Source organism: Mastigoproctus giganteus, chromosome 5 (genome assembly GCF_048544385.1).
Source record: "Mastigoproctus giganteus isolate SK-2022 chromosome 5, ASM4854438v1, whole genome shotgun sequence".
Classification (NCBI taxonomy): domain Eukaryota; kingdom Metazoa; phylum Arthropoda; class Arachnida; order Uropygi; family Thelyphonidae; genus Mastigoproctus; species Mastigoproctus giganteus.
Window position 1 is genome coordinate 77,520,746 of NC_143579.1, and position 23,071 is coordinate 77,543,816.

At 39.9% G+C, this 23,071-nt stretch overlaps 1 protein-coding gene across 1 annotated transcript in view; it reads right to left on the reverse strand.

The window, feature by feature from the left end:
* Window positions 1–23,071, reverse strand: part of LOC150085510 (aquaporin-like) — a 409,138-nt gene that overhangs the window by 133,783 nt on the left and 252,284 nt on the right. The window contains exon 2 of the mRNA XM_090374084.1: window positions 6,903–7,107. Within this exon, the coding sequence (XP_090230210.1) occupies window positions 6,903–7,107 (205 nt within the window). The remainder of the gene's footprint in view (window positions 1–6,902; window positions 7,108–23,071) is intronic.

Here is a 23,071-nt window from a genome sequence, read left to right on the forward strand (position 1 = left end):
TTTTAAGGAACCTATGCTCCTTGTATAGATCAGGACACTTTTGGTGAAAGCTGTTGTTGTTATTGGATTTTAGGAGCATCGGCTACTTAGGCCATGTTGCTCCGTGTATATCGTCTGTAAATTGCGTATTCTAAGGTCAATTTTCTGTTTTGCTAGACGAAAAACCCGAGTTCCGGGAGAAAAAAAAACATTCTGCCCTGCCCTGCCTGAGACCAACTAACTCAGCCATGTTGTGAAAAAGACTATAAAAATTGTTCCCTTCGTGGACGGGATTCGAACTCAGGTCTTTTCTACCCGGTGTGGGAAGGACGGCGATCCTACCAACTGTGTTACCCACGAGGGCCCTGATGAAAGCATATCGACTCTGGATAAAGAAAATGAAAACTACACCCGTATTTTTCTTGGAAATTAAGGGGTTAACTTTTCACGAAAGTAAATTAAGCTTCCTCGTCCATTTTTAAGTGGTTTGGTAATAACCTTTTGACTGTTGTAATTAAGTTCAGTACACTGGGGTACACATATCTTTTTAACAGCCAGCTTTTTCGCCAAATACATTTTCTCCTTTTACTTCTTGAACCAGCAGATGCTAAGCCAAGCAAGAAATAAATAGGCCCTCCTGTATTCCCATTTTCATTAGCAGCAATGGCCATTTGCAGCTATGACAGAAGAATGCACAGATTTTTATGACCGTGTTTGGGCAAGAGAGACTCACTGTTCCTTTCGGTTAATTTGATCAGTTCTGCAAATTTTAACTGATATTGTATGGGGGACTTAAAGAGTAAGGTCAGTACAGGGTGTCAAAGTTCGCGTAACAGATCGTTGTGCCCATAAATGAAATTTTGACTTGCTCAGAAATGAAACTTTGACTTTCACTGCAATGAGAAAAACACTATAGAAGTTTCTTGTGGAATACCGTTTCTCAAACTCCGGTTCGTGAATCTATAGGAACTCTAGAGAAATATTTGGTAGTGGCTCTATAGTTCTTACCATTATTCTAGTTTCCTTCAAATAATAAAAATATTTAAAAAGTAAACTTGATATTTTAGCTGATTATGGGTAGAAACTTTCGTTCAAGACGTTTCGGTTAATTTCTGGCTGCGTTTGAAGCAAGATGTACAAGTATTTGTGAAAAAGCATTTTCAGCGCCTCGGTCAAGTCAAACTACCTGTAAGAACCCATTCTTACAACTACTAATAATAATATTTTTGTAATATTTTGGAAATTATTATATTTTAAACAGACGGCATTAGACAATTTGCTTGCGCTCCTCTGTTGTTCATTTCAGTAGAGAGCAGATTAGCGTTAGCAACGGGGGGGGGGGGGGGGGCTGTTCGAACTGAAACTGAAAAATAGGAGTGCTAGTTTGAAGCAGTTTGTTTACGGTAAGTAGAGCGGGAGCGGCATTGCGGAAAAAAGGGACAAAGGAACGCGCCCCAAGAAAGGGTTCGGACTCCAAAGAGGAAAGACCCGAGATCATAGTGCAAGCCGAGATCGAGTATCATAGCGCTGTATAAACAGACCGACACCGAAGTGCGCTCTTATAAATTTCAAGGGCGGTCACTTAAAAAGGGGCGTGACGAAAGGGGTAAGTGGACAAGGATGGTCAGAAGAAAGTTCTAGAAATTTCTTAGCGTCCGGATGTCCCCGCTACGAGAAAGGGAGCGCGACCTACCGGAACATGGGCCGAGACAACAGTAAAGGAAATGAGCGAATAAGAATAAAGATGAAGAAAGAGAAATAGAAGATGACTAGTCAAGAAAAGGGGAGAGAAATGAACAAAAGGGTGATGGGAGAGTGAAAGAAAGGAGTTCGAGACAGAGAAGAGGGACCAGACGTCAGGGAAGAATCGCTGGAGAGCGAGAGAGAAATCTTTTGGGAGTGGGAATGGTGTTGGAGGTGTGTGGGAATTGTTAAACGGTGGGTTTTAGAAATGGCACAGTTCAGTGGGTATTGGTTATAGAAAAGGGGAGAAACTATTGCGAATAAAATCGGATCGAGCTTCAAACGGATGGCCAAGGCAGCAACCCTGGAGAAAAGTCCTTGTGCGTCGAGAGAACCGACAGAGAGCAGTATAAAGATGTGCACCTAGTGGATCAACAAAGGCCAAGCCCAGAGAGAGAGACGACCGCTGGAAAAGACCTGAAGCGGGAAACACCCATCCAGGTAGAGAGAGAAAGTGCAAGTAAGTTTGGAAAATTTTGCTAACGAAAAAAACTGTATTATAAAGAAAATATAAACGGGGGAGAAATGAATAGGACAGTTAGAGGAGCTTTATAATGAACTGAATACTGTATTGTAAAAGATAGAAAAGAGGGAACAATAGAATACAGACAAAGACAGTGAGAGTGAGTGTGTTATCTATCTGTGTTAGAAGTATGTGTAAAATAAAGGAATATATTAGATCTGTTACTGTTGTTAACGAAATAACCTGTATTCTGGAGAAATATCCTCTAGTTGTGTATAGCCCACCGAAGGCTCAGAAGGATATGCCCAATTAGATGTTCATGTGCATAGAGGGAGAGAGAAAGAGTAATGTAATTACCTATATATATATATATATATATATATATATATATATATATATATATATATATATATATATATATATATATAATTGCATATGTTAGTTAGTACTTTGTATTGTTTAAAAGTTGTAGATGGTTATAAATTCATTGAAATAAAGGAAAGGTGAGAATATTATATTATATATAGTAAAAAAAAAAGAGAGCTGTGAGAAATTTTGATATCTTGAATTATTTAGAGTGTGTATTTTTATGTACTAGAACGGTGAAATAAACTTTGTTATGTTGGTAACATATGTCTTATCTTTGGGGAGAAAAACCACAGCTCTATAGCAAGTATTTGGAATTATCCAGGCAAGGGGAAATATATATAAAAAAAATAAATAAAATCCTGATTACATGGAATCTTCTGACGTAAAAAAGGGGCTAAATGGAATTAATTTATTGAGCAGCAGATAGCTTGTGGACGTTGGAAGGGAAGTGAGGACCCCTGTTCCAGAATTTAAATTTAAAGCAACAGCCTATTGAGGTTCCAAGGTAGATAGAAGTTAAAATTGTATACAAAGTTCCCACAATTGTTTGTTATTTAGTTTTTAGGAGCATTAGCAACTAAGGCCATATTGCTCCGGGAATATGCGGTGGTCATTCTCTGACCTTTCCGCATCCTCCGTATTTGGTGATGACGGGCTCGAACCCCGGTCTAATCAAGAAGCGTAGGCTACGCACTGCTGCTCCTTCCCACCTGGCTACGGAGGCGCGCTGGTTAGCTCTTCTGAGATTTGGAGAAGGTCTTGGTTTGCCTTAATTGGCGTGAGTATCTTTAGGTCGTCAGCATATACATGTACCAGAGTATTCAGCTCTAGGATTACCAGTGGAGCAATGAGGGCGATGAACAAGAGGCCAGATAATACTGCCCTTGCAGGACTCCAACCGAGATTACTTTGCAGCGTTGTGAGTTATCTACAGAGAGTTTCACTATGCGGTTATGAAGCAAATGAATATTGTTGCAATATTTATAAACTATACAAATCTTTAAAATATTTACAAAATACTAAACTATTTACAAATACTGTATACAATATTCATTAATATACAAAAAACGTTATAATTGAACATCAAATGTTAGACAGAGAACCACATGCACGAGGTTGATGAACGTTATGGAGGCAGTTGTGAATAATTAATTGCATTTGTAGTGACGTAATTGCTTCGCCCTCTATTCCCACTGGCTCGAATAAATATCACTAGGACGAAAACTTTTTTAATATACAGAGAGATAATAATAATAGCACAGGGCAACGGTTCTTAAACTGAGCGCCGCAGAGAACTCACAGGGGCGCTGCTGCGGGATATTTTAAATTTTCGAGGGAAACACAGCGATATTCGACATCTGTCGGCCACCGCGCGAACTACTAGCTCGAGGTAGTTCACAGTTTCAATATTACTTATTAAGTTAAGTTGTTTGGACCTAATTACTTAATAAACGGAACTGTTAGATATTTCTTTTGGCGCCGTGAAAAAATTACTGAGACACTAATGGCGCCGTGAACCGAGAAAGTTTGGGTACCTCTGGTACAGGGTGAAAAATGGGAGGAGGGAAAATGAAGCTCTCAATGCACACAAGAAATTTTTCTCATTAGCCAAAGTTAGACAATGCAGTAATTTTAATAAAATAAAATAATGACCACAAATTGTGCTTTCCGAAGGCCATTAAATTCAAATCAGCAGATAGACATAACGTAAAATGCTAAGCCACCAGTGAAATTCCGGGGAGTCTGGTGCTTAGATAAAATTAAGTTACCATTGCCCAATCAAGTGGGGATTGTCTGTTCACTTTACTCTTCCTAAACTGTATTTAAACTGCTGTTCTCTTGTATTCCCGTAATGGAAAATAAAAGCGAAAGGGATTTTCGAGTTTAAGTGGTTGCATATAGTTGAAATGCATTTCTCTATAAGTAAAGTCTTTCTAAACAGTTTTCAATGATTTACTTTTAATTTTTCTATGAGAATTTCACCAACCAGATAGTACAGACAAATCACTTTAAAAGAAAGTTAAGCGATTTTATATTATTATTTAATAGGAAACAGTGACTAGTAGCCTATTGGACTATAATTTTAATTAGCATATCTTATTTGTTCAGCAGCAATTAAAAAAAGAAACATTAAAGAAATTCCATCAAATACAGTACTAAAAGCTGTCTTCTTGTGTCACCTTTTCCATTTATTATTTATTATCATTATTTCTAATATATTTCGCAATATGAAATTAAAAACCTTGCTGATTCATTATATACAGTTATTGTTCAGCATCACTTTGCTTAATACAGTATATGAATAAACTGTAAAACAAAAGTATGAAGGGGAGAGGGAACTGAGACAGAGATACACTAAACAAAGTGAACGAAATGGATTGATGAATTTTTTAGTTTGCTGCAAATGGAGGTCATGGACCAAAATTAACCACATGACCGCTTTCTTTCATCTAGCATCAGTTACAGAGGCTGAGGAGAATTTCTAGCTGTCTAAATGTTACTGCATCAGGAATGCGGCCTGGTTCTATAACAACGGTCATTCCGTAAACCCACAGGGTCACCAGTTAATGTTCTGTTCTACACGCTGATTACTCGCGTTATCTATATGGGAGAAGAAGATAAACCTAATTAACCAGTAATCCGGGTATTGCGGAACTTGGCAACGTGGCTTAGAAACAAAGATCGACAAAATCGCAATATGCCTACAGTGAATTAAATTACTATTGGAAGTGATGGCAGTTTGACTTTTTTTCAATGATGGAGAAAATGTGTCAAATTGTCTAAAATATTCCCCCTATTAAACACATCATAAATATACGAAATGACATCACAAACCACCCCACTTCTCCCATCCTCATTAGAACTACCAAGAAACTATTTTGAATAATTTTACACGAAGATAGCATCATAAAATATAAAACAAAAATAACAATAAATAAAAAATCAAGTTGCAGTAGTTTTGGTTGTCATTAGTAGATCATAAGAAACAGGCGGTCGTAGCCGGGTGGACAAGTGCGAGGGTGCATAGGTACTTGCGCTTTGAGTGACCGTGGTTCAAGGCTACGTGACTGCTAAATAGTATGCTATTTCTTGTATTCTATCGTATTAACTCAACTGAAGGCCTAGTCGCCATGCAGACAAAATCTGTCAATAACAACGCAAGCCTACAATGGTTTTAGGATCTGGCTAATTACGTGGCCTTTAGTAATAAACGTTTAATAAGAGTAAAACGTCGTCTTCTTTATGTTTTTGATAAAACATGCAAAAATGATGTCATCTTTTTTATTATTAAAAAGTATGATCTCCACCAGGAAATCCAAAGGAAGTGTCAAGAAACTAGGGTGCAAGATGTATTAGCATAAAGGTGAGCAGCAGACCATTAGGAGACGTGATTTCTCTGTGCTCTTTTACTTTGTACAATCCACGTAAAGACATGTTTATTTCTGTGTTTATAACTTTCGTGGTGCACTGTGCTGAATAAATAAACCTGACACACTTTCAGACTGTCTTGTAAAAAGCAAAGGAAAAACATAACAGAATTTGATAAATGAAGGCATACAGTGCGTAGTTTGGGATGAAACTTTGCAACCAACATTTCATGGGATCCCATGCGTAGCTTGGGATGAAACTTTGCAACCAACATTTTATGGGATCCCATACAAAGTTATTTTTTTGCTTTTTGTGCTGAATAGTTGAGTAAATGTGAAAAAAAAAATAATAAGAATCTGCCTTCTGCTATTCCCACGGTCAGCTGTGAGCCGAGATGCCACAGAGTTGTTCAGCCGGTCTCTGTGGATCCGAGCAGTGTAATTCAGTGCAATATTTAACCAAAACATTGGTGCAAACATCCTTAACTGGCTTTGCTCTACGTTTGCCACCTGTGTCTCGATCACTTACTATTCTCTTTCCTTTTATCTGCTATCTTTATACTGTCCTGCATCCGTAGACTTTAATAATTCTCTAAATTATTTGGATTGAAATGATTTTGTCATACGTTTAGGTAATACATGCCAATATAACACACCAATTTTAATTGGTTCTGACATTCGGACACCTCGCTTTGATTAATTACTTAATTGATTAATGTTCAAATATGTAATCGGCAATGAACATCTTAAAGATCACTGAAAACTTTTTTTTTTTTTTTCCGTTTTTGTTGCAAAATTTAACAACCGGAACGCTTTTGAACTTTAAAAAGTAAACTTTCTCTCGAATGGGGAAGTATGTTCCAGTTTAGAAGTTTACGTTTTTATCCTGTGCTCGAATTTGGTCGATAGATATAACTACATCGCAAAAGGTCTGTTATTATTATTATTATTTAAAGTTCACAAATAATTGCGTTACTTACCCCTGTCAGTGTACAGGCCAAATATGCAATCCCTACCGCTAGGGCATCACTTCCTAGAGATTTCCGATTCGGGTCTGTTGTAGCATACATGGTGAAGACAACAATAAAGGTTAGCACAAATTCCACTCCAAATGCTTGCCAGGGTCCTAATGAGTCGTTGACAAGGGTACTTCCTAAAGTGTCCTGATGGCCCGGGATTGTAACACTATTACAGAGAAATAAATAAAAAATGTATATATAAGGAGGAAATGTAATTATGATCTCAGAAATAAACAATCATAATATACTGTCGTTAGAAAGTGAAGTTTGTGCATTTGTACCATGCTAATGAAGAAGTTAGCATGGTACAAATGTACCATGGTACAAATGTACCATGGTACAAATGTATCACCTTATAGTTATAGTTAGTTTTTTTGTATTCCATACATCGGATATATTATATGCCATGTATAGGATATGAAACGCCTAGTATGCACTAAATAAGTTTGGGCTCTGTAAGTCTAGGTTGTTTTAATATAAATCAAGACATACAACACGAACTTATTTACTGAGTTCATCTGAATAGTAGTAATAAAATTCTTAATACTTCATACTTCACACAATTAAAATCGTCGTGGTTGTAAGACCTGTCGGACAGTTTCAACTATTGTCCTTCGGGTCACAATGGGTACTGCCTTTGGATCGCTTTTTTGCTTATCGAGGTCTTTGTATTTGCATTCGTCATAATGTCTCCGTCAGTTTTCCGGATCTTACTGTAGACATTTATACTGATCCCAAGGATGAAAACCTATATGTCTGAACTTCCTTTATACAAAATTTGTACATGGCAACTTCGCTGGTCGGATTCCACCAAAGGCTCTGTAACACGTAAGTTCATACCCCAGGTCACTTTTGTTACTTCAAATATAACCCTCTGGTTTTTACCTAGTCTTTACAAATCATATGTTATTACAGGCCTTGGATCTTTTAATCTAAAACTCGCAGGTTTCAAGCTCTCCATTTCTCCTTACTGTTTATATGGTAAATCTGAAGATTGGAAACGTGTTCTTTATTTTTTGTTTAATCTTGGTCAACAACTTTTTCCCTTCACTGGCGTTCTGGCTCCTGGCAATGAAATTGAGGTCCTTAATTCCAAAGATAACATCCTTCATCTTCAAAATATCACACTCAATATTTTCACTCGTCGTCACCGTCTTCTCGCCCCCACTGTCTCCGTCACCTCCTCTGCATCCAGTTCTGCTGCCTCCTCAACTTGTTCTGTTCTTCCCACCTCTAACAGCTATGCAAATAGCCACGGCATCCACAGTATCTTCTGCTTCCCCAGTCTCTACAATTTCTGCATACTAATTAGCCACTAATGATGTATACTATTGATAACGAACCACTGATGATGTATACTATTGATAACAAACCACTGATGTAATCAAGTCGAACTGTTCCACTGATGGTGGAACAGTCCGACTTGGTAGGAAATTTTTTCCCCTGTAACTTTGTTATCTCTTCGTTTTCTGCTATTCTATCGGAGGGTGAAAGGTGAATATGTGCGTGGCTGGCGCTGGCTAAGCTAACTCCAATATTTATTTTATTTAACTTAATGTAATTTTATTTGATTTACTTCTATCATCATTCTGTAAGCTGATTTTGCAACAGCTACTTCTTATACATGATCTGTAAGTCAAAATAGTTGGTTTTTGACACAATTATGGTTTTGCTCGGAAATTTCTGGCTTCACGGAGTCGTTTTGACAATTTTCCAAACGGCAACCTTCTGGGCACTTATTAAAAAAATCAAATTAATATTTCATGGCGGCAGAGCCTGTTGCTAATATCCATATTGTATTTATATCTACCTCTTAAAAACTAGATACCTATCACCTACCAAATCTTCAAAGAGCTCTGAATTTGCTTTATAACCATGTTCTGTTTCTCAATCACAATCTCAATCATGTGGTATTTATTTTTTACATCTTATTACTTATGTTTATTTAATTATATGTTTAAACTACTGTTGATGTTTTTAAGCTAAAGCAACTAAAGCCATGATGCGTGATGCGGTTGTGTACTCTGTCAGTTTTTAAACTGTGGTATTTATATTAATTTTATACGCTGTTGTCAATGTTGTCATTTGTTTACATTGCTATTTCATGTAATTGTATTGTTTTTTAAGCTTCTCTTATCCTTCATGCGCAGTTTAAAGAAAAAGATTAAAGTCAAGGAAAATACAAACAATTAAAGTAGTATTAGTGCTTTAACGTCATGTTATACTAGTCTATACGTATAATAAAAGCAAACAAAGATTGCATAAATGCCATCATTATGCGACATCTCATATTGTGAACCCCTTCACCACTCTTACCATGAAAAACTTCAATCATGCAAATTTCAGCGCTTGGAAACCAGGCACCTTCGAGGGGAACTGGTTGAGGAGTTTTAAGGCTTTAAATAGATTGGGTAAATTAATGCTGATGGCATCCTTAGACACGCAGGAGAAGTCATAAATTGAATAAAGGATGACTGCAGGACAGATGTGTGAAAATTTGCTTTCAGCCAGAAAATAACTGATTGCTGGAATACGGAGATAAAGAATACGGAACCGGAGGAGGAAGAACATACCACCGCCGAACCAGAGGAGGAAGAGTAAGGAGAAATACAACCCACAGCAGCTGAAGTGGAAAGAGACAAGGTCATGATATCTAGAATAGAGGTCGAGTGAAAGAAGGCCCTAACAGAATTCGAAGGAATGAACCTCACAAAGACTCACATGAGACCGAAGCAGAGACCGAATAGAGCCTCGTGGAGAGTCACAGACCACCTCAATCGGCAAATAATATCGCATTACCTTGACAACAATGATGTAACACTGGAAGCTATCAAAACAGCCGTGTGTTGTGCTGCCGTAGCAGCCTCTAGGATTAATGAAAGAGAAACGAGAGACCAGCAGCAGAAGAACCGAAAACAGAAAGAACCGCCAGCTTGGGAAAGAAGACTTCAGCGAAAGATAGAAGAATTAAGAGTCAAGTTAGGCCAATTGACTCAGTATGAACGGAGCAATAGGAGTAAGAAATTAATTGGAAAAGTGAAGAGCATCCTCAAGAGGACAGGATCCACAACAAACATGAGACAAAAAATCATAGAATAGGAGAGTACTTGGACACATTGAAGCAGAACCTCCTTGCACTCAGCAAGAGACTACGCCGATACAAAGAGAGCTCCCAGAGGAAAATAAACAACGGAATCTTCGATGAGGACCAAAGAGGCTTAAACAGGAGTCTCGGAGAAGATGGGAAAGAAGGGAACGGACCACCCGAGAAGAAAATGATTGAGAAGTTCTGGGGAAACATATGGAGCAGGGAAGTGAGACATAACAGCCGAGTTACCTGGATAGAACTAAAACGCAAGAAAACCAAGGACTTACAAGAAATGAGAGAGTGGGAAATTCGGGAAGAAGTAAAACAGACGATCAAGAATTCTCAAAACTGGAGAACTCCAAGAACAGATATCTGAAGTCAGATATCTGAAGGCCAAAGACGAAGATACAAGAAACCCGGCGAAATATAGGCCAATCACCTGCCTCCCAACACTGTACAAGATCCTGACCAGCTGCATAACCAGGAAGATATCAGACCACTTGGAGAGCCATAAAATAGTGGCCGAACAGCAGAAAGGATGCAAGCGGCTTAGCAAAGGATGCAAGGGGCAATTAACCATAGATGCCGCGGTTATGGAGCAAGCCTACAAGAAGTGTCGCAACATGTACACAGCCTACATCGATTACCGCAAGGCCTTCGACTCCGTGCCTTATAGCTGGCTAATAGAGGCGCTGAACATCTACAAAGTCAATCCGATAATGACAAACTTCTTAGGAGAAACGATGGCGAAATGGAGTACCACCATTAAGGTCGACAACATCACAACCAGGCCAATTGCCATCAGGAGAGGAATCTTTCAGGGAGATGCCCTGAGCGCATCTCCCTGAAAAAAACATGTTGTTGTTCTGTCTAGCACTTAACCCACTATCCACCATGCTCAGCAAGTATGGATAACCTCAAAGAAGGAAGGAAGAACCTGTACACCCTCACCCACCTGATGAATATGGATGATATCAAGCTCTACGCGGGAACAGAGAAGCATCTCCAGCAACTACTCCAGATTACCGAAGAATTCAGCAATGATATTAGAATGGAATTTTGTCTAGACAAATTCAAGACACATGGATTTCACCAGGGAAAATTAGTCAACCGAAACTACCATCTGCACACTGGTAAAGATATCGAATCCATGGCAGAGGGAGAAGCCTACAAATACTTGGGGATGATGCATGCTCAGCAGTTACAGCACAAGGAAATTAAGGCCTGTCTGACTGAAAAATACCATCAGAGACTCAGAAGCCTGCTGAAAGCAAAGCTGAACGGAGGGAACACATTTAAAGCCATAAACACCTATGCAGTACGAGTGCCAACATACTCCTTCGGGGTCATAGATTGGACTAACACCGAGCTGGAGTACATCATGAGAAAGACAAAGACAATGGTGACCAAGAGCCGCCAACACCACCCGAAATCAGCTGTGGAGAGACTGACAATTTCCCGGAAAGAAGGAGGAAGGGGGCCTGATAGACCTCAATGAGCAATAGAAGACATAATAATAAGAGTCAAGTTAGGCCAATTGACTCAGTATGAAAATACTGAGTCAAATCAAATTATTATTTTTATTATTATTATTTGAAATAGTACATAAAAATAATGATTGTTAGGATGCACCTAAATACAATATACCGTATTGAGATATGATTTATAGGGGATACACGAGAAATTTCATAAAGTTAGGTGGATTAATTAGATTTGAGAAGCGCTATCCTAGAGCACATATTCCTTTTTAAATAAAACTAAATGCGGCGCTTCTTTACCGCTTTCCGTAAATGTATAAGAAGGGAAAAAAAAAACCCCAAAGCAAATAACATAGGTGACCTCTTTCTACAGAATAGCGTATTCTGTTTTCCAGCATTATCGATCTTAAATTGAGAGGAATCGTATCAGATTTTCTTCTGTTCTTGGCATGATATCGATTGATATAACATATTCTTGTACGTTGGCAGTACGAAAAAAAAAAAAAAAAAAAAACTCACTAGTTTTTAAAGTCATTTTACGGTAGAAAAAGAATTGAAAGAAAGATACCCGGACTTTAATACCAGAAAATCTGCACTTCCAATATAGAAATATTCAGAGATGACTGAAAAGACTTACTTAACTCGCTAACTTTTAAAGTTAGCAGAACTGTAAAAAATAATAAAAAAAAGCGCATAAAATAATCAAATATAGGATTTCTTAGAGAATGAAATTGTATCGATTGTGATTTTTGAATTGGCTGGTTGTGAATGATTTGTGAACATAACCCCTCCCCCCCCCGCCTCATCGTTCGAGTGAGCTTCATTGTTCCTTAACTATGAGAAGAGTAGAATAGATTCAAATCCCGTAAATATAAGTTTAAATGTGACCAAAAACCAGGCATTTAAAGACAAATTCATAAAATCAAATAATCATATCATACTTAAAGATGAAAAGCTTGGTCACCGTGAAGTTCCGATTATAACAAAGTTATAAGAAGACCTATCATTTCCTGAAGTATCAACTGGTAGATTATATTAATGGACTGTAACAACTCCAGGTCAGTGGATTGCCGTCAAAAAGTGGTTGCTTGAGCAGCCAATTTTTGAATTCAATTCAAAAAGTGGTTGCTTGAGCAGCCAATTTTTGAATTCAATTCATTGAATGCAGTGATCGGCCGAGAGACCTCTCTCCATTCTTAGGGGAGAGAGGTCTCTCAGAAAACTGTCACTGACAAAAGTTTTGAAAAAAAATTATTTCATGTTTTCAGGGTTAAAATTCTGAAATCCCGTTGTACAGATCATAATTGTACAAAATAAATAATTATTTATAAAAGTAGTATCCAAGTTCATAAACCCAGCAGATTAGCCGTCCTTAAATTACCTCATATATCTAGATAATGCAACTTAAGCCATACTTTAAATTTCGGAATTACTCTAGATTAACGTACTGAAGTGTAATTTTCTGTCTATCTCTTTCAATGGTATCTTCCATAAAAATACGTCATGTAGATCGATTAGTTTAATAAATGGTCCTAATGTTATTATTATTGTGCCCTTGAATTACTGGCATCTTTTAGTTGAATTACTAACAGACTTTTTCGACATCCGCCAAAAAAAAACTACCGACAAAAGTCACCATTAAGTTCTCTTGAACTGTACCAAACCTGTCACCTCTACCAATCTGGAGGGTAACTTATGCTAATGAAGTGCGGCATAAACTTCATGAAATATTATACATTTGTGCATCATAGGTTTTATATTTGTGTCACACAGTTCTTAAGTAGCCCACCAATGAAAATATAACTTCCCCATTCATTTCACTCATCCTCTTTACGGTCATGTTAATCTCAATCCCCAATATGGGTGCCTAGCTGCTAAGTTTTGCTTAGGTGAGTGTTAAGAGACAAAGCAACTAAGACTATGAGATGTAAGTATATTTTGTCTATAATTGAGTGTATTTTTCGGTCGGCTGACTGCTGGAAAAAAAGCCGAGTTCCAGGGAGGAAAAAAACCAAACAAACATGTAATACAATACTCGCCTGACACTGACTAACTCAGCGATGTTGTGATAAAAGCCCATAAAAATTCCTCTCGTCATTCACCGGATTCGAACTCAGATCTTTTCCAACCGGTACGGGGGAGACAGTGATTATAATCATTGTCAAATTTTGCAGTTCGCGCCTCCCAAGCCGTTCTCACATGGACAGCTAATTAGCAATCAATCTTCCTTCTTTGAAATCAATCTTCCTCTCTGTAAGAAATCTTTTTTAAAATCAATCTTCCTTCTTAGCAATCAATCTTCCTCTCTGTAAGTGTTCTATTTTTTTTAGGTGCGACGACCTACATACATTGTTCCAAGAGCGTCATAATCATTGTCTTATATGGTATAAAGAAATAATGATATCCTTCCCCTACTTAAAAGGTTATAAATCACAGCTCGGACGCCATGCACCTTCCTTGCAGCCTGTTTATACTGCATAGCAAAACTTCATATTTGTTTGTATCGTATATCCCAATCTTTTTTCGTCCTGAACCTTCTTTAATTCCTGCTCCCTCTCCACCAATTTTTTGGATTACTCCTCCCCAATGCAACAGTTTACGTTTAAAAGCATTAAAACTCAGCTGCCATTTTTTCAGATCATATTTCTAAAAGGAGGTAATCCGTTTTGTAGTAATATAGCCTGTTTCATGTCATTAACCTTCCCAAACTTTAAGATCATCAGCAAACTTTGAAACTTCCTGCATACTCCCTCATCACTATTAAGGAAGATCAGAAACAAGAGAAGAATCACAAAGATCTCTGAAGGACTACACTTGCTATGCTGTTCCACTCTGAAGAATGCCCATTTACGACTCTACCCTCTGCTGCCCATCTTTAGAGCCGGTCGCTGATCCACCTAAGATTCTTCTCTGTAATCCCAATTTTCTCCTTTTATAAAAACAAATTTATATAATAATCTCCCATTACTCCTATGCATTCACAATGTCTATTCCTCGATAACCCTCGCGTTTAGACCACTACCTCACATCAGCATTAAGTGTGCTACGATTACGCTGGTCAACACGTAAACTATTAAGAAAACGAAAATCTTGATTCATTTTATGCTGCTGAATACGAAAATCACATTAAAATTCATCGACTGGCTTTTGTTTTTGAATTACCGTTGGGGTCTCATATTAACGATTTACTCTACATTATCAACTAAGGCTCTCCGCAAAACACATGGCACACTGCAGTTTCAGTAGCACCACGCTCTTCTCACGTGATCGGCAACTGTCGCATCGCTCTGCTTCACGTGGTAAGTTGTTGGCGCCTCAAATTTGTCTTAAAATCTATGCAGTAATCCTCGAATACGGCTAGGCACTGGGCGATTTGTTCTCAGTTAACGGTTGTTCTCTGTGAGATTCCTACTTTTTGCGCAGTATTTGTGTCGTGTAAGATTAATATGCCTCGTAATTGTGTGAATAGTTCGGATGACTTCTATTACGTATGTTGAGAAGTCATGTTAGCTTCAAGAAAGCGTCCCTTAACTAGAGCCATAAAAAAGGCCTACTTCTTCTACTTTGGGTGTAAAGGCGACGAGGACAAGAACTGGGCTCCACACATATATGCTGCACTACTTGTTCACCAAAACTCAACGCGTGGGTGAATCGAAAGGGACGTTTTATGCCTTTGGCAGTGCCCATGAGATGGAGGGAGCCAACAAATCACGTCGCAGACTGTTACTTCTACATGGTGCCTCTTAACAGAAAAGGGATGACAATGAAGAAAAAATGGACAGTGACATACCCAAATATACCACATGCAATTAGCCCCGTGCCTCACGGTGAAGTACTACCTATTCCTGAATCACCCGACCGTTTTTCTTTACACTTTGATGAAGATGAAGACACTGATGAACATCAACTTGATATACACGAATAAGTACAGTAGCCGTCTATGTCAAAGGATCCACCATTTAGTCCAAACCTTTATCCTTCTGAACCACATAAGATCACAGAAAATGAGCTTAATGACCTCATCAGGATCTCGAACTGCCGAAGAATAAGGCAGAGCTTTTGGCCTCGAGGCTACAGCAGTGGAATCTTCTAGATCATTCTGTGAAAGTGACATTACGTACTCGAAATAAGAACGGACTAATAAATTCTATCAAACAGTGGGTAAAGTCACTGTTTGTAAGGATGTTGATGATCTAATGGCAGCAATGAAAATGAGGCACGTTCCCGAAGAATGGCGGCTATTTATAAAAGCTTCTAAGGTTAGCCTTAAGGTTGTGTTATTACACAATGGAAATATCCTGCCTTCAATACCTCTTGCGTATACAGTCATCCCTCTTCACAGCCACTGAATATGCTGCCAAACGAAAGAAAGTGCATACTCCTTGGTGGACACAGGAACTTACCGATCTCAGAAAACAAACGCATGTGGCATGGGGAGCCTTTCAACGACGCAGGCACTGGTCTAATCCTGAAGTTAATGCTCTCAAGCAAGGGTACAAGAAGCGAAAAATCTACCATAAAGCCATCGCGGAGAACAAATTAAGGGCTTGTAGACAATTGGTTTCCCAAGCAGGGAAACCCAAGGGTCAGTGTTCCCTGCTTGGGAAACAATACAAGATCTGTAGGAACAAAATTATCTGTCCAAATATATACAACACAGTGCAATATCAAAACAGTGAAACATATGATTGGCACTCAACAGTTGAGAAAATCATTGAACACATTTTTCCTGAAGATGATTCCAATCTTGACAATATGCACCAAATTCAGATTCGAGCAGACAATGCCACTTACGAAGGTAACCCTGGACGTTGATCTTTTCACTGCTCTTGAACTTGGTGCTGTGGTGGCCAAGTTGAATAATAAAAATTGTCCAGACCTTGACCTGGTAGAAAATGCAGTCATCACCATATTTCATGAGCTCTCCCCTAATATTTTATTAAATCTTTACAACAAGTGCCTCTTGGAAGGCATATTCCCCAATTTCTGGTAGCAGGCACTGCTTAAAATTATTCAAAAACCGGGAAAACCTAATACCGACGTAAGAGCGTACCGCCCAATCTCTCTGGTAGCCAACCTGGGAAAGCTGTTTGAAAGAAAGATTGGTCCCAGAATCCAAACTATCCTAAACTCACAAAACCTTTCATCCAACTCGCAGTATGGCTTGAAGAAAGGATCCTCCGCGGAAGATGTCATTGCAGCCCTTGTAAAACACGATACACATTCCACAGCAGTCTATGAAATGACCATCTTTGTGGATTTTGAGGGTGCCTTTGATACCCTTTGGTGGGAGAGTTCCATCAGGTCCCTTAGACTGGCAAACTTCAATGAATATCTTTACAGTCGTAAGATCCTACTTCAGTAACAGATAAATTCAGGTCACTGCCCAACACCTGTTATATTCAAAATTTATAAACAGAGTTTGCCCACAGGGGTCAGTGCTAGGCCCACTCCTTTGGAACTCCTTACTTGGCCAGTGGCTCACCAGATGCTGATAACTGCGTCAATTTCGCCTATGCAGACAACTTGGTTATTTGCTTTGCAGGAAGATCTAGAAGAACCTTGAGGACCGAGCAAAGATTGTCCTAGATGACCTGGTAAGCTGGACCCTCACAAATAAATTAAAAATATCAAACACAAAAAAGAAAGCTAATGATTTTCAAAAACAGGTTGGATTACCGCAGAACTCCTAAAGTGCTTATTCATGGGAAGCAAATTCCATATGTGGCACAAACTAAACACCTTGGCATAATATTGGACGACATGCTCAATTTCCAACCACACATGAACAGTTTAGCAAACAAAACCAAAGCCTTCACTGCAGCCGTCATCAGAATCACAAGTTCGGACTGGTGACTTACCAAAAGAACCCCATCTCTCTACTATAAAGCTGTGTTCTTGCCAATTGCCTCCTATGCTGCTGGGGTCTGGTTCCATAGGGTTACTAATAGTAAAATTCGGGCCAAACTCCTTTCTATGCAAAGAACCATGCTGCCTGCGATACAACGAGTACCAAGAACAACCTCAACTAATGCACTGCAGGTTCTATCAGGGGGTCTTTCCCCTGGACCTATATACAGGATGATTCACTACCAGTGCGACAAACTTGCAGGAGGTGTAGGGGTCACAAAGACGAATCGGAATCACATAGCATTGCAGGGTCCGAAATGCCTTCGTCATGCGGTAGAGGACGTTGAACAGGAGGTCGCGTGAACAGCGATCCCGCTGGAAGTCAGCATTTGCGAACCGGTTCCCGAGGCAGTAGGATGGACGAGTATTCAAACGTTGAACTGGCCGACATGCACCTCGCGTATCTATCTCCAGAGAAAGATCAGGAACTACTCAGCCCTCATAGCAAGAGTCACACGAAAAGATTGGGGACTACGGAAACGGACCCTGTCTCTCTTTTACAAGGCTTTTTTCATCCCTGCCGTCTCATACGCTGCAGGGATTTGGTACAACAAAGCAACCACGGCTGTGAACAAAAGGAAATTAGAATCAATACAGCGTAGCATCTTGCTCACCATCACAAGAGCATGCTGCACTGTCAGCTCTCATGCGCTGCAGGCCCTGGCAGGATCACTCCCCCTGGACCTGGAAATTGTCCGCTGCGGCATTCTCTTTCAACTGTCCAGAGGTAAAAGTGTATCCTGCATCGGCTTCACTACCGATCCAGCCAACAACAGCAACATAGAGAAAAAACGTCTTATCAACCATCTCCGGCAAACCTGGCAGTCCCGATGGGCAGAATCAACTAAAGGCGCCATAACCCGGAAATTTATCCCGGACGTTACCCAAGTCTACCCCCACCAGCCGGCCTGGTTCTCACCGGGGCTCTATACCACCTTCCTTCTAACGGGACATGGTTCCTTTAATGCCAAACTTTCGACCTTCGGAATAAAAGAATCACCACTATGCCACTGCGGTGAAAATCAGACATGGACACATCTGATGCATGAATGCCCCCTCTTTGATGATATAAGATGTCACTTTATAACAAAAATATGTTTCAACCCGAAGGATCGGGAACACCTTGTACTGTCGGAGGAGGAGTACTATAGAGCCCTCTCGAAATTTGCGCACGAACTGTTCAGCAGACTATGAGCATTACCACAACTTCCCTAAACTCGACACTGGAACTCTGACAACTGAAACGGACAACAATGACTAGGACTTAACTGGAGGAGACCTATATCTCCTTAGTGACATCATCCCACACTGACACCCTGATTATTGGAACAGCAGTGGATGGGATCCTATCCCAACACTGACCAACTAATGGACTGTACACTGTCATGGACCTGACGAAGCCACAGCTTTGCTACATACACGCCATGTTAGTGATCTGAGCCGGCTCCCTTGTTCGGCCCTTTCTTCTCCCTTACCCCGGCCGGGGGAGGTGACGGCTTTCCTGTCTCCTCCCCTCCTTGCCGACCCCACTCTTCCCTCTGGTGGGGTATGGGCATGCCCCACTGATTCTACCTCGGGTTGTCTCCCCTACTGACCCCATTCTTCTGTCTTTATCCCTCCAGTCTTCATTCTCCCTACCCAACTCTATCTGTATGCAAGCGAATGTCCCACACGCCAAAAATAACCGTGTCTAAATTACGCTGTTCGCCCACCATTTTGGCTTTTCTAATTCTAGCGCAATATTCCCATGCAAAAAAAAAAATTTTTTTTTTTTTTTTTTTTAAGGTCCTAGCCACTGAAATCCCAGGAAACTAGGTGGCAGGACCTGCCAGAGTGCAAATTTAAACTGGTGGTTACCTGGTCTGCCTCCACGGGGCGAAGTGCGGGCAACGTTGGGCCTCAGCTGGGGTCCAGCGGCTAAATGGCCAGAAGAACAACGGTACATAACACAACACACTCACATGATCCATACACTTTTAAATCTCTGGCCTTCCCAGTGAACTGGTACACTCACAATGAAAGCAACGCGGAGATGGGGGGAACCCCTGGTGCCGTTAGACACTTAACACACTTTGCACTTTGGTATATGGAGCTGCGGACTGTAACGGGCGCACCGCTCTGCGCTTATACCAGGAACGTTTCCCGCACAGGCGTGCTCCTCATCATACGATTTTCGCAAGTGTGCACAGAAGGTTACGTGAGACTGGTTGTTTCACGAGAGGTACCATGAATCGAGAGCGAACGACGAGGACGCCAGACAACGAGGAGAATATCCTACGTCTTGCAGAAGGCAATCCGAGTACGAGTACTCGAGCGATAGGCCAACGATTGGGTATTTCCCAATCCACTGTATGGAGGATACTGTCAACAAACCAAATGAGTTCATACCATTTGCAACGCGTCCAATCATTGGAGCCTGCGGATTATCCACGCCGGAGGACTTTTGCTACTTGGTTTCTTCAACAGAAACGGTTCGCAAATGTTGACTTCCAGCGGGATCGCTGTTCACGCGACCTCCCGTTCAACGTCCTCTACCGCATGGCCGAAGGCATTTCGGGCCCTGCAATGCTATGTGATTCCGATTCGTCTTTGTGCCCCCTACACCTCCTGCAAGTTTTTCGCACTGGAGTGAATCACCCTGTATAGCTTACAGAGGCTGCATCTACAAACACAAAAAGGCCTACCAACCCCACTCCTTGGAATAAGACTGCAATCCTGCTACAAATATCAAACAGGAAAAAATAAACCTATGGAATAAACTACCCTTTGGCAGGTTAGATGGGATGAAAGTCCCATGAAGAGGTCACGAGATTTTTTATCGCGGATGTCACCTTTCCCATGAATAAGCCGCATTGTAAGTGGTTCTACCCATCCATGAGCACGTCCTACATCCTAACAGTACATGGTGCTCTTAAAGCGAAACTGTTCCAATTCCGACTGGCGACAAATCCTCATTGCTCCTGTGGGGAAGAGGAATCCTGGAACCACATCCTATTGTCCTGCCCCATCTACGAAGAACAACGGCAACACTTAAAAATAAGGTTCAGAACATCTCAGAAGTCAATCTTAAAGCCTTAATTGAAAATTAGACTAACCTTCAGGCCCTTCAAATCTTCACCAACGATGTCTTCAGCAGAAGAATGCAGATGCTTCACCACACTGGATAATTCAACAAGCTCTTGCTGAGCTGTTCCCTGTGTCATCTACCAATCATCCTGGATTTGAATTCTTTTGATCTCTGAGGTTGTTCAAAAATGTCAACCACTGTTTTTTTTTTGTTATGATTATTTTATTTATTTATTCATGGCGCCTCCGTAGCCAGATGCAGCAGTGCGTAGCATACGCTTCTTGATTAGACCACCAAATGACCACCAAATACGGAGGATGCGGAAGGTCAGAGAATGACCACTGCATATCCCCAACCCAGATAAAGGGTGAGGGTTGGCGTCAAGCAGGGCATCCGGCCGTAAAAATTTCATGCCAAAACAGTAAAAACGCTGACCTCATACATATAACGGGAAAAAGGTGAGGACAAAAAATATATTTTATTTATTTATTATTTTATATTTATAATCATTATTTATTTTTTTATTTCTGCTGGTACTCAGGACTGGGCATCCTGGGTACGGGATTGCTGGCATCCTGAGTGCGGGATTGCTGGCATCCACTGGTATTGCACTACCTCCAGTGGATGAGGGATTTTAGCGCACTATTGAGGCGCAGATAGTAGATTATGCCCGACTCCAAGTGCCTTGGAACGGGCAGCAGTTGCTCAGGTGTTGGCTGTTCACATTTTAGTCCCTATTTACGCAGATTCTGTAGTCAAGACAGAGACAATTTGTGGAGACGGACTCAGGTCCTGGAGCCGCTACAAACAGGCCACATAAATAAATGTCATTGAGTGTGCATACATGCATTTCTTTTACTTTTGAGTCTTGATAGTTTTGTTGCGTTTTACAATTTTGTAAGAGAAGCTCCATTTTCTGCTGGAGCTTCTCTTTGTAAGAGAAGCTCCAGAAAATTTCTTCTCCTAAGAGAAGAAACAGTAGAAAATGGATCTTCTCTATTTCTGCTGTTTCTTACACAGGTTCGAATGATTGCAGATAGAGTGCTTCTGTTTATGTATTTTTGTATTTATGTAAATAAAAAATAAATAAATAAAATACCGTCCACAAAAAATAAACATACAAAACACGGAGAACATCTTCTTCGGTGTACACTATGAGAAGTATGAGTGGCAGATATGTGGTGATTTAATGGTAATCACCATTTTATCTGAAAATGGGCCATAAACAAACATTTACTTCCTCCACAGTTAAGGACAACTGAAATGGCAAGTTTGATAAAAATTCACAGGCTCGCCACGCTGATTAGGATGAAACGCCTTACTACGAGTGTCAAAATGATCACTGGCAAGATTTCCACACTATCATTCTGTAGTGTTGCAGCACATTCCAACTCTGTGCCCACATCTCAGCTGTCTCCATCTATCCGACAGGTTTCTGAATTTTCAGCTACTCTCATGTGCCCAGTCTTTGGATGCTGACCTTAACAATTTGATTGTGACAAGAAATACAAACGCCGTATCCTTAAATTGTACGTCCCTGTCCCTGATCATTCTCCTTGAACTTCGCCTTAATGCCAGAAGCCAGCACTACCATATGATATGAAGATGGCTTACTAACTTTTCAGTTTTCCATCTAAATATTCTTTGTACATTGTAGTGTATATAAATGTATTATACCTTGAGTTTTGAGCTGTATTCCTTTTTATTCGTCAACATTTGTATTTTCATATGTCTAAATTATCAATGTTCTTTCTCTTACATATTGTACTATTACTAGTAACCCCTGGCCTTGTGGTCGGTCGTTAAGGGCAATATCGCAATATACCAAATTGTATTATTATTATTATTATTATTATTATTATTGCAATAAAGATTTCTATTTTATTATGACTACAAAAGGGTTACACTAAGTACTGTTGCTTTCTCTGCAAGTGGGATAGTCGTGCAAAGGATATGCGCTACGAGAAGAGGAGTTGGCCTGAATTAAAATCAATAACACCTGGAATGAAGAAGGTAGCATTTGAACCTCTGGTAGATCCAAATAAAGTTTTGCTTTCACCACCCCATATACAACTGGGGCTCATGAAAAATTTCGTGAAGGCTTTGGAAGTGAACGGTCCAGCATTCACATACTTGCAAATGAAATTCCCAAGACTTAGTACATTCCATTTAAGATACCACATGTTCAACCATTCCCTAGGCCGAAGCCTATCCATGGCTTGGGACATTGTTTTCTTAAAAAAAACAGTTAGTTATAAAAATTTTAACATAAATGAACCAAACAAAACCTCGTTACTGCCAATTAGCCTTCTCTGAAGAGAATATATCTTGATAAATTTTTAATCCATATATTTTAGTCAAAGAAGTTTCCATCCTTTCCGCGAGGAAACTGGTTTCTACTATCTAGTAATAACTTTTTCCGTATTCTAAACACAGCACTTACAAAGTCATTAAAATGCGTAAACAATCTTTTCTCTGTGAACAATACCCAGAGAGTCTCTTTTAAGTCCACACCAGAAGACATCTCCAAGATTAGTCTTAAATCGACATAAAAATTACACATTTCAACATAATATGTTGAGAAGTT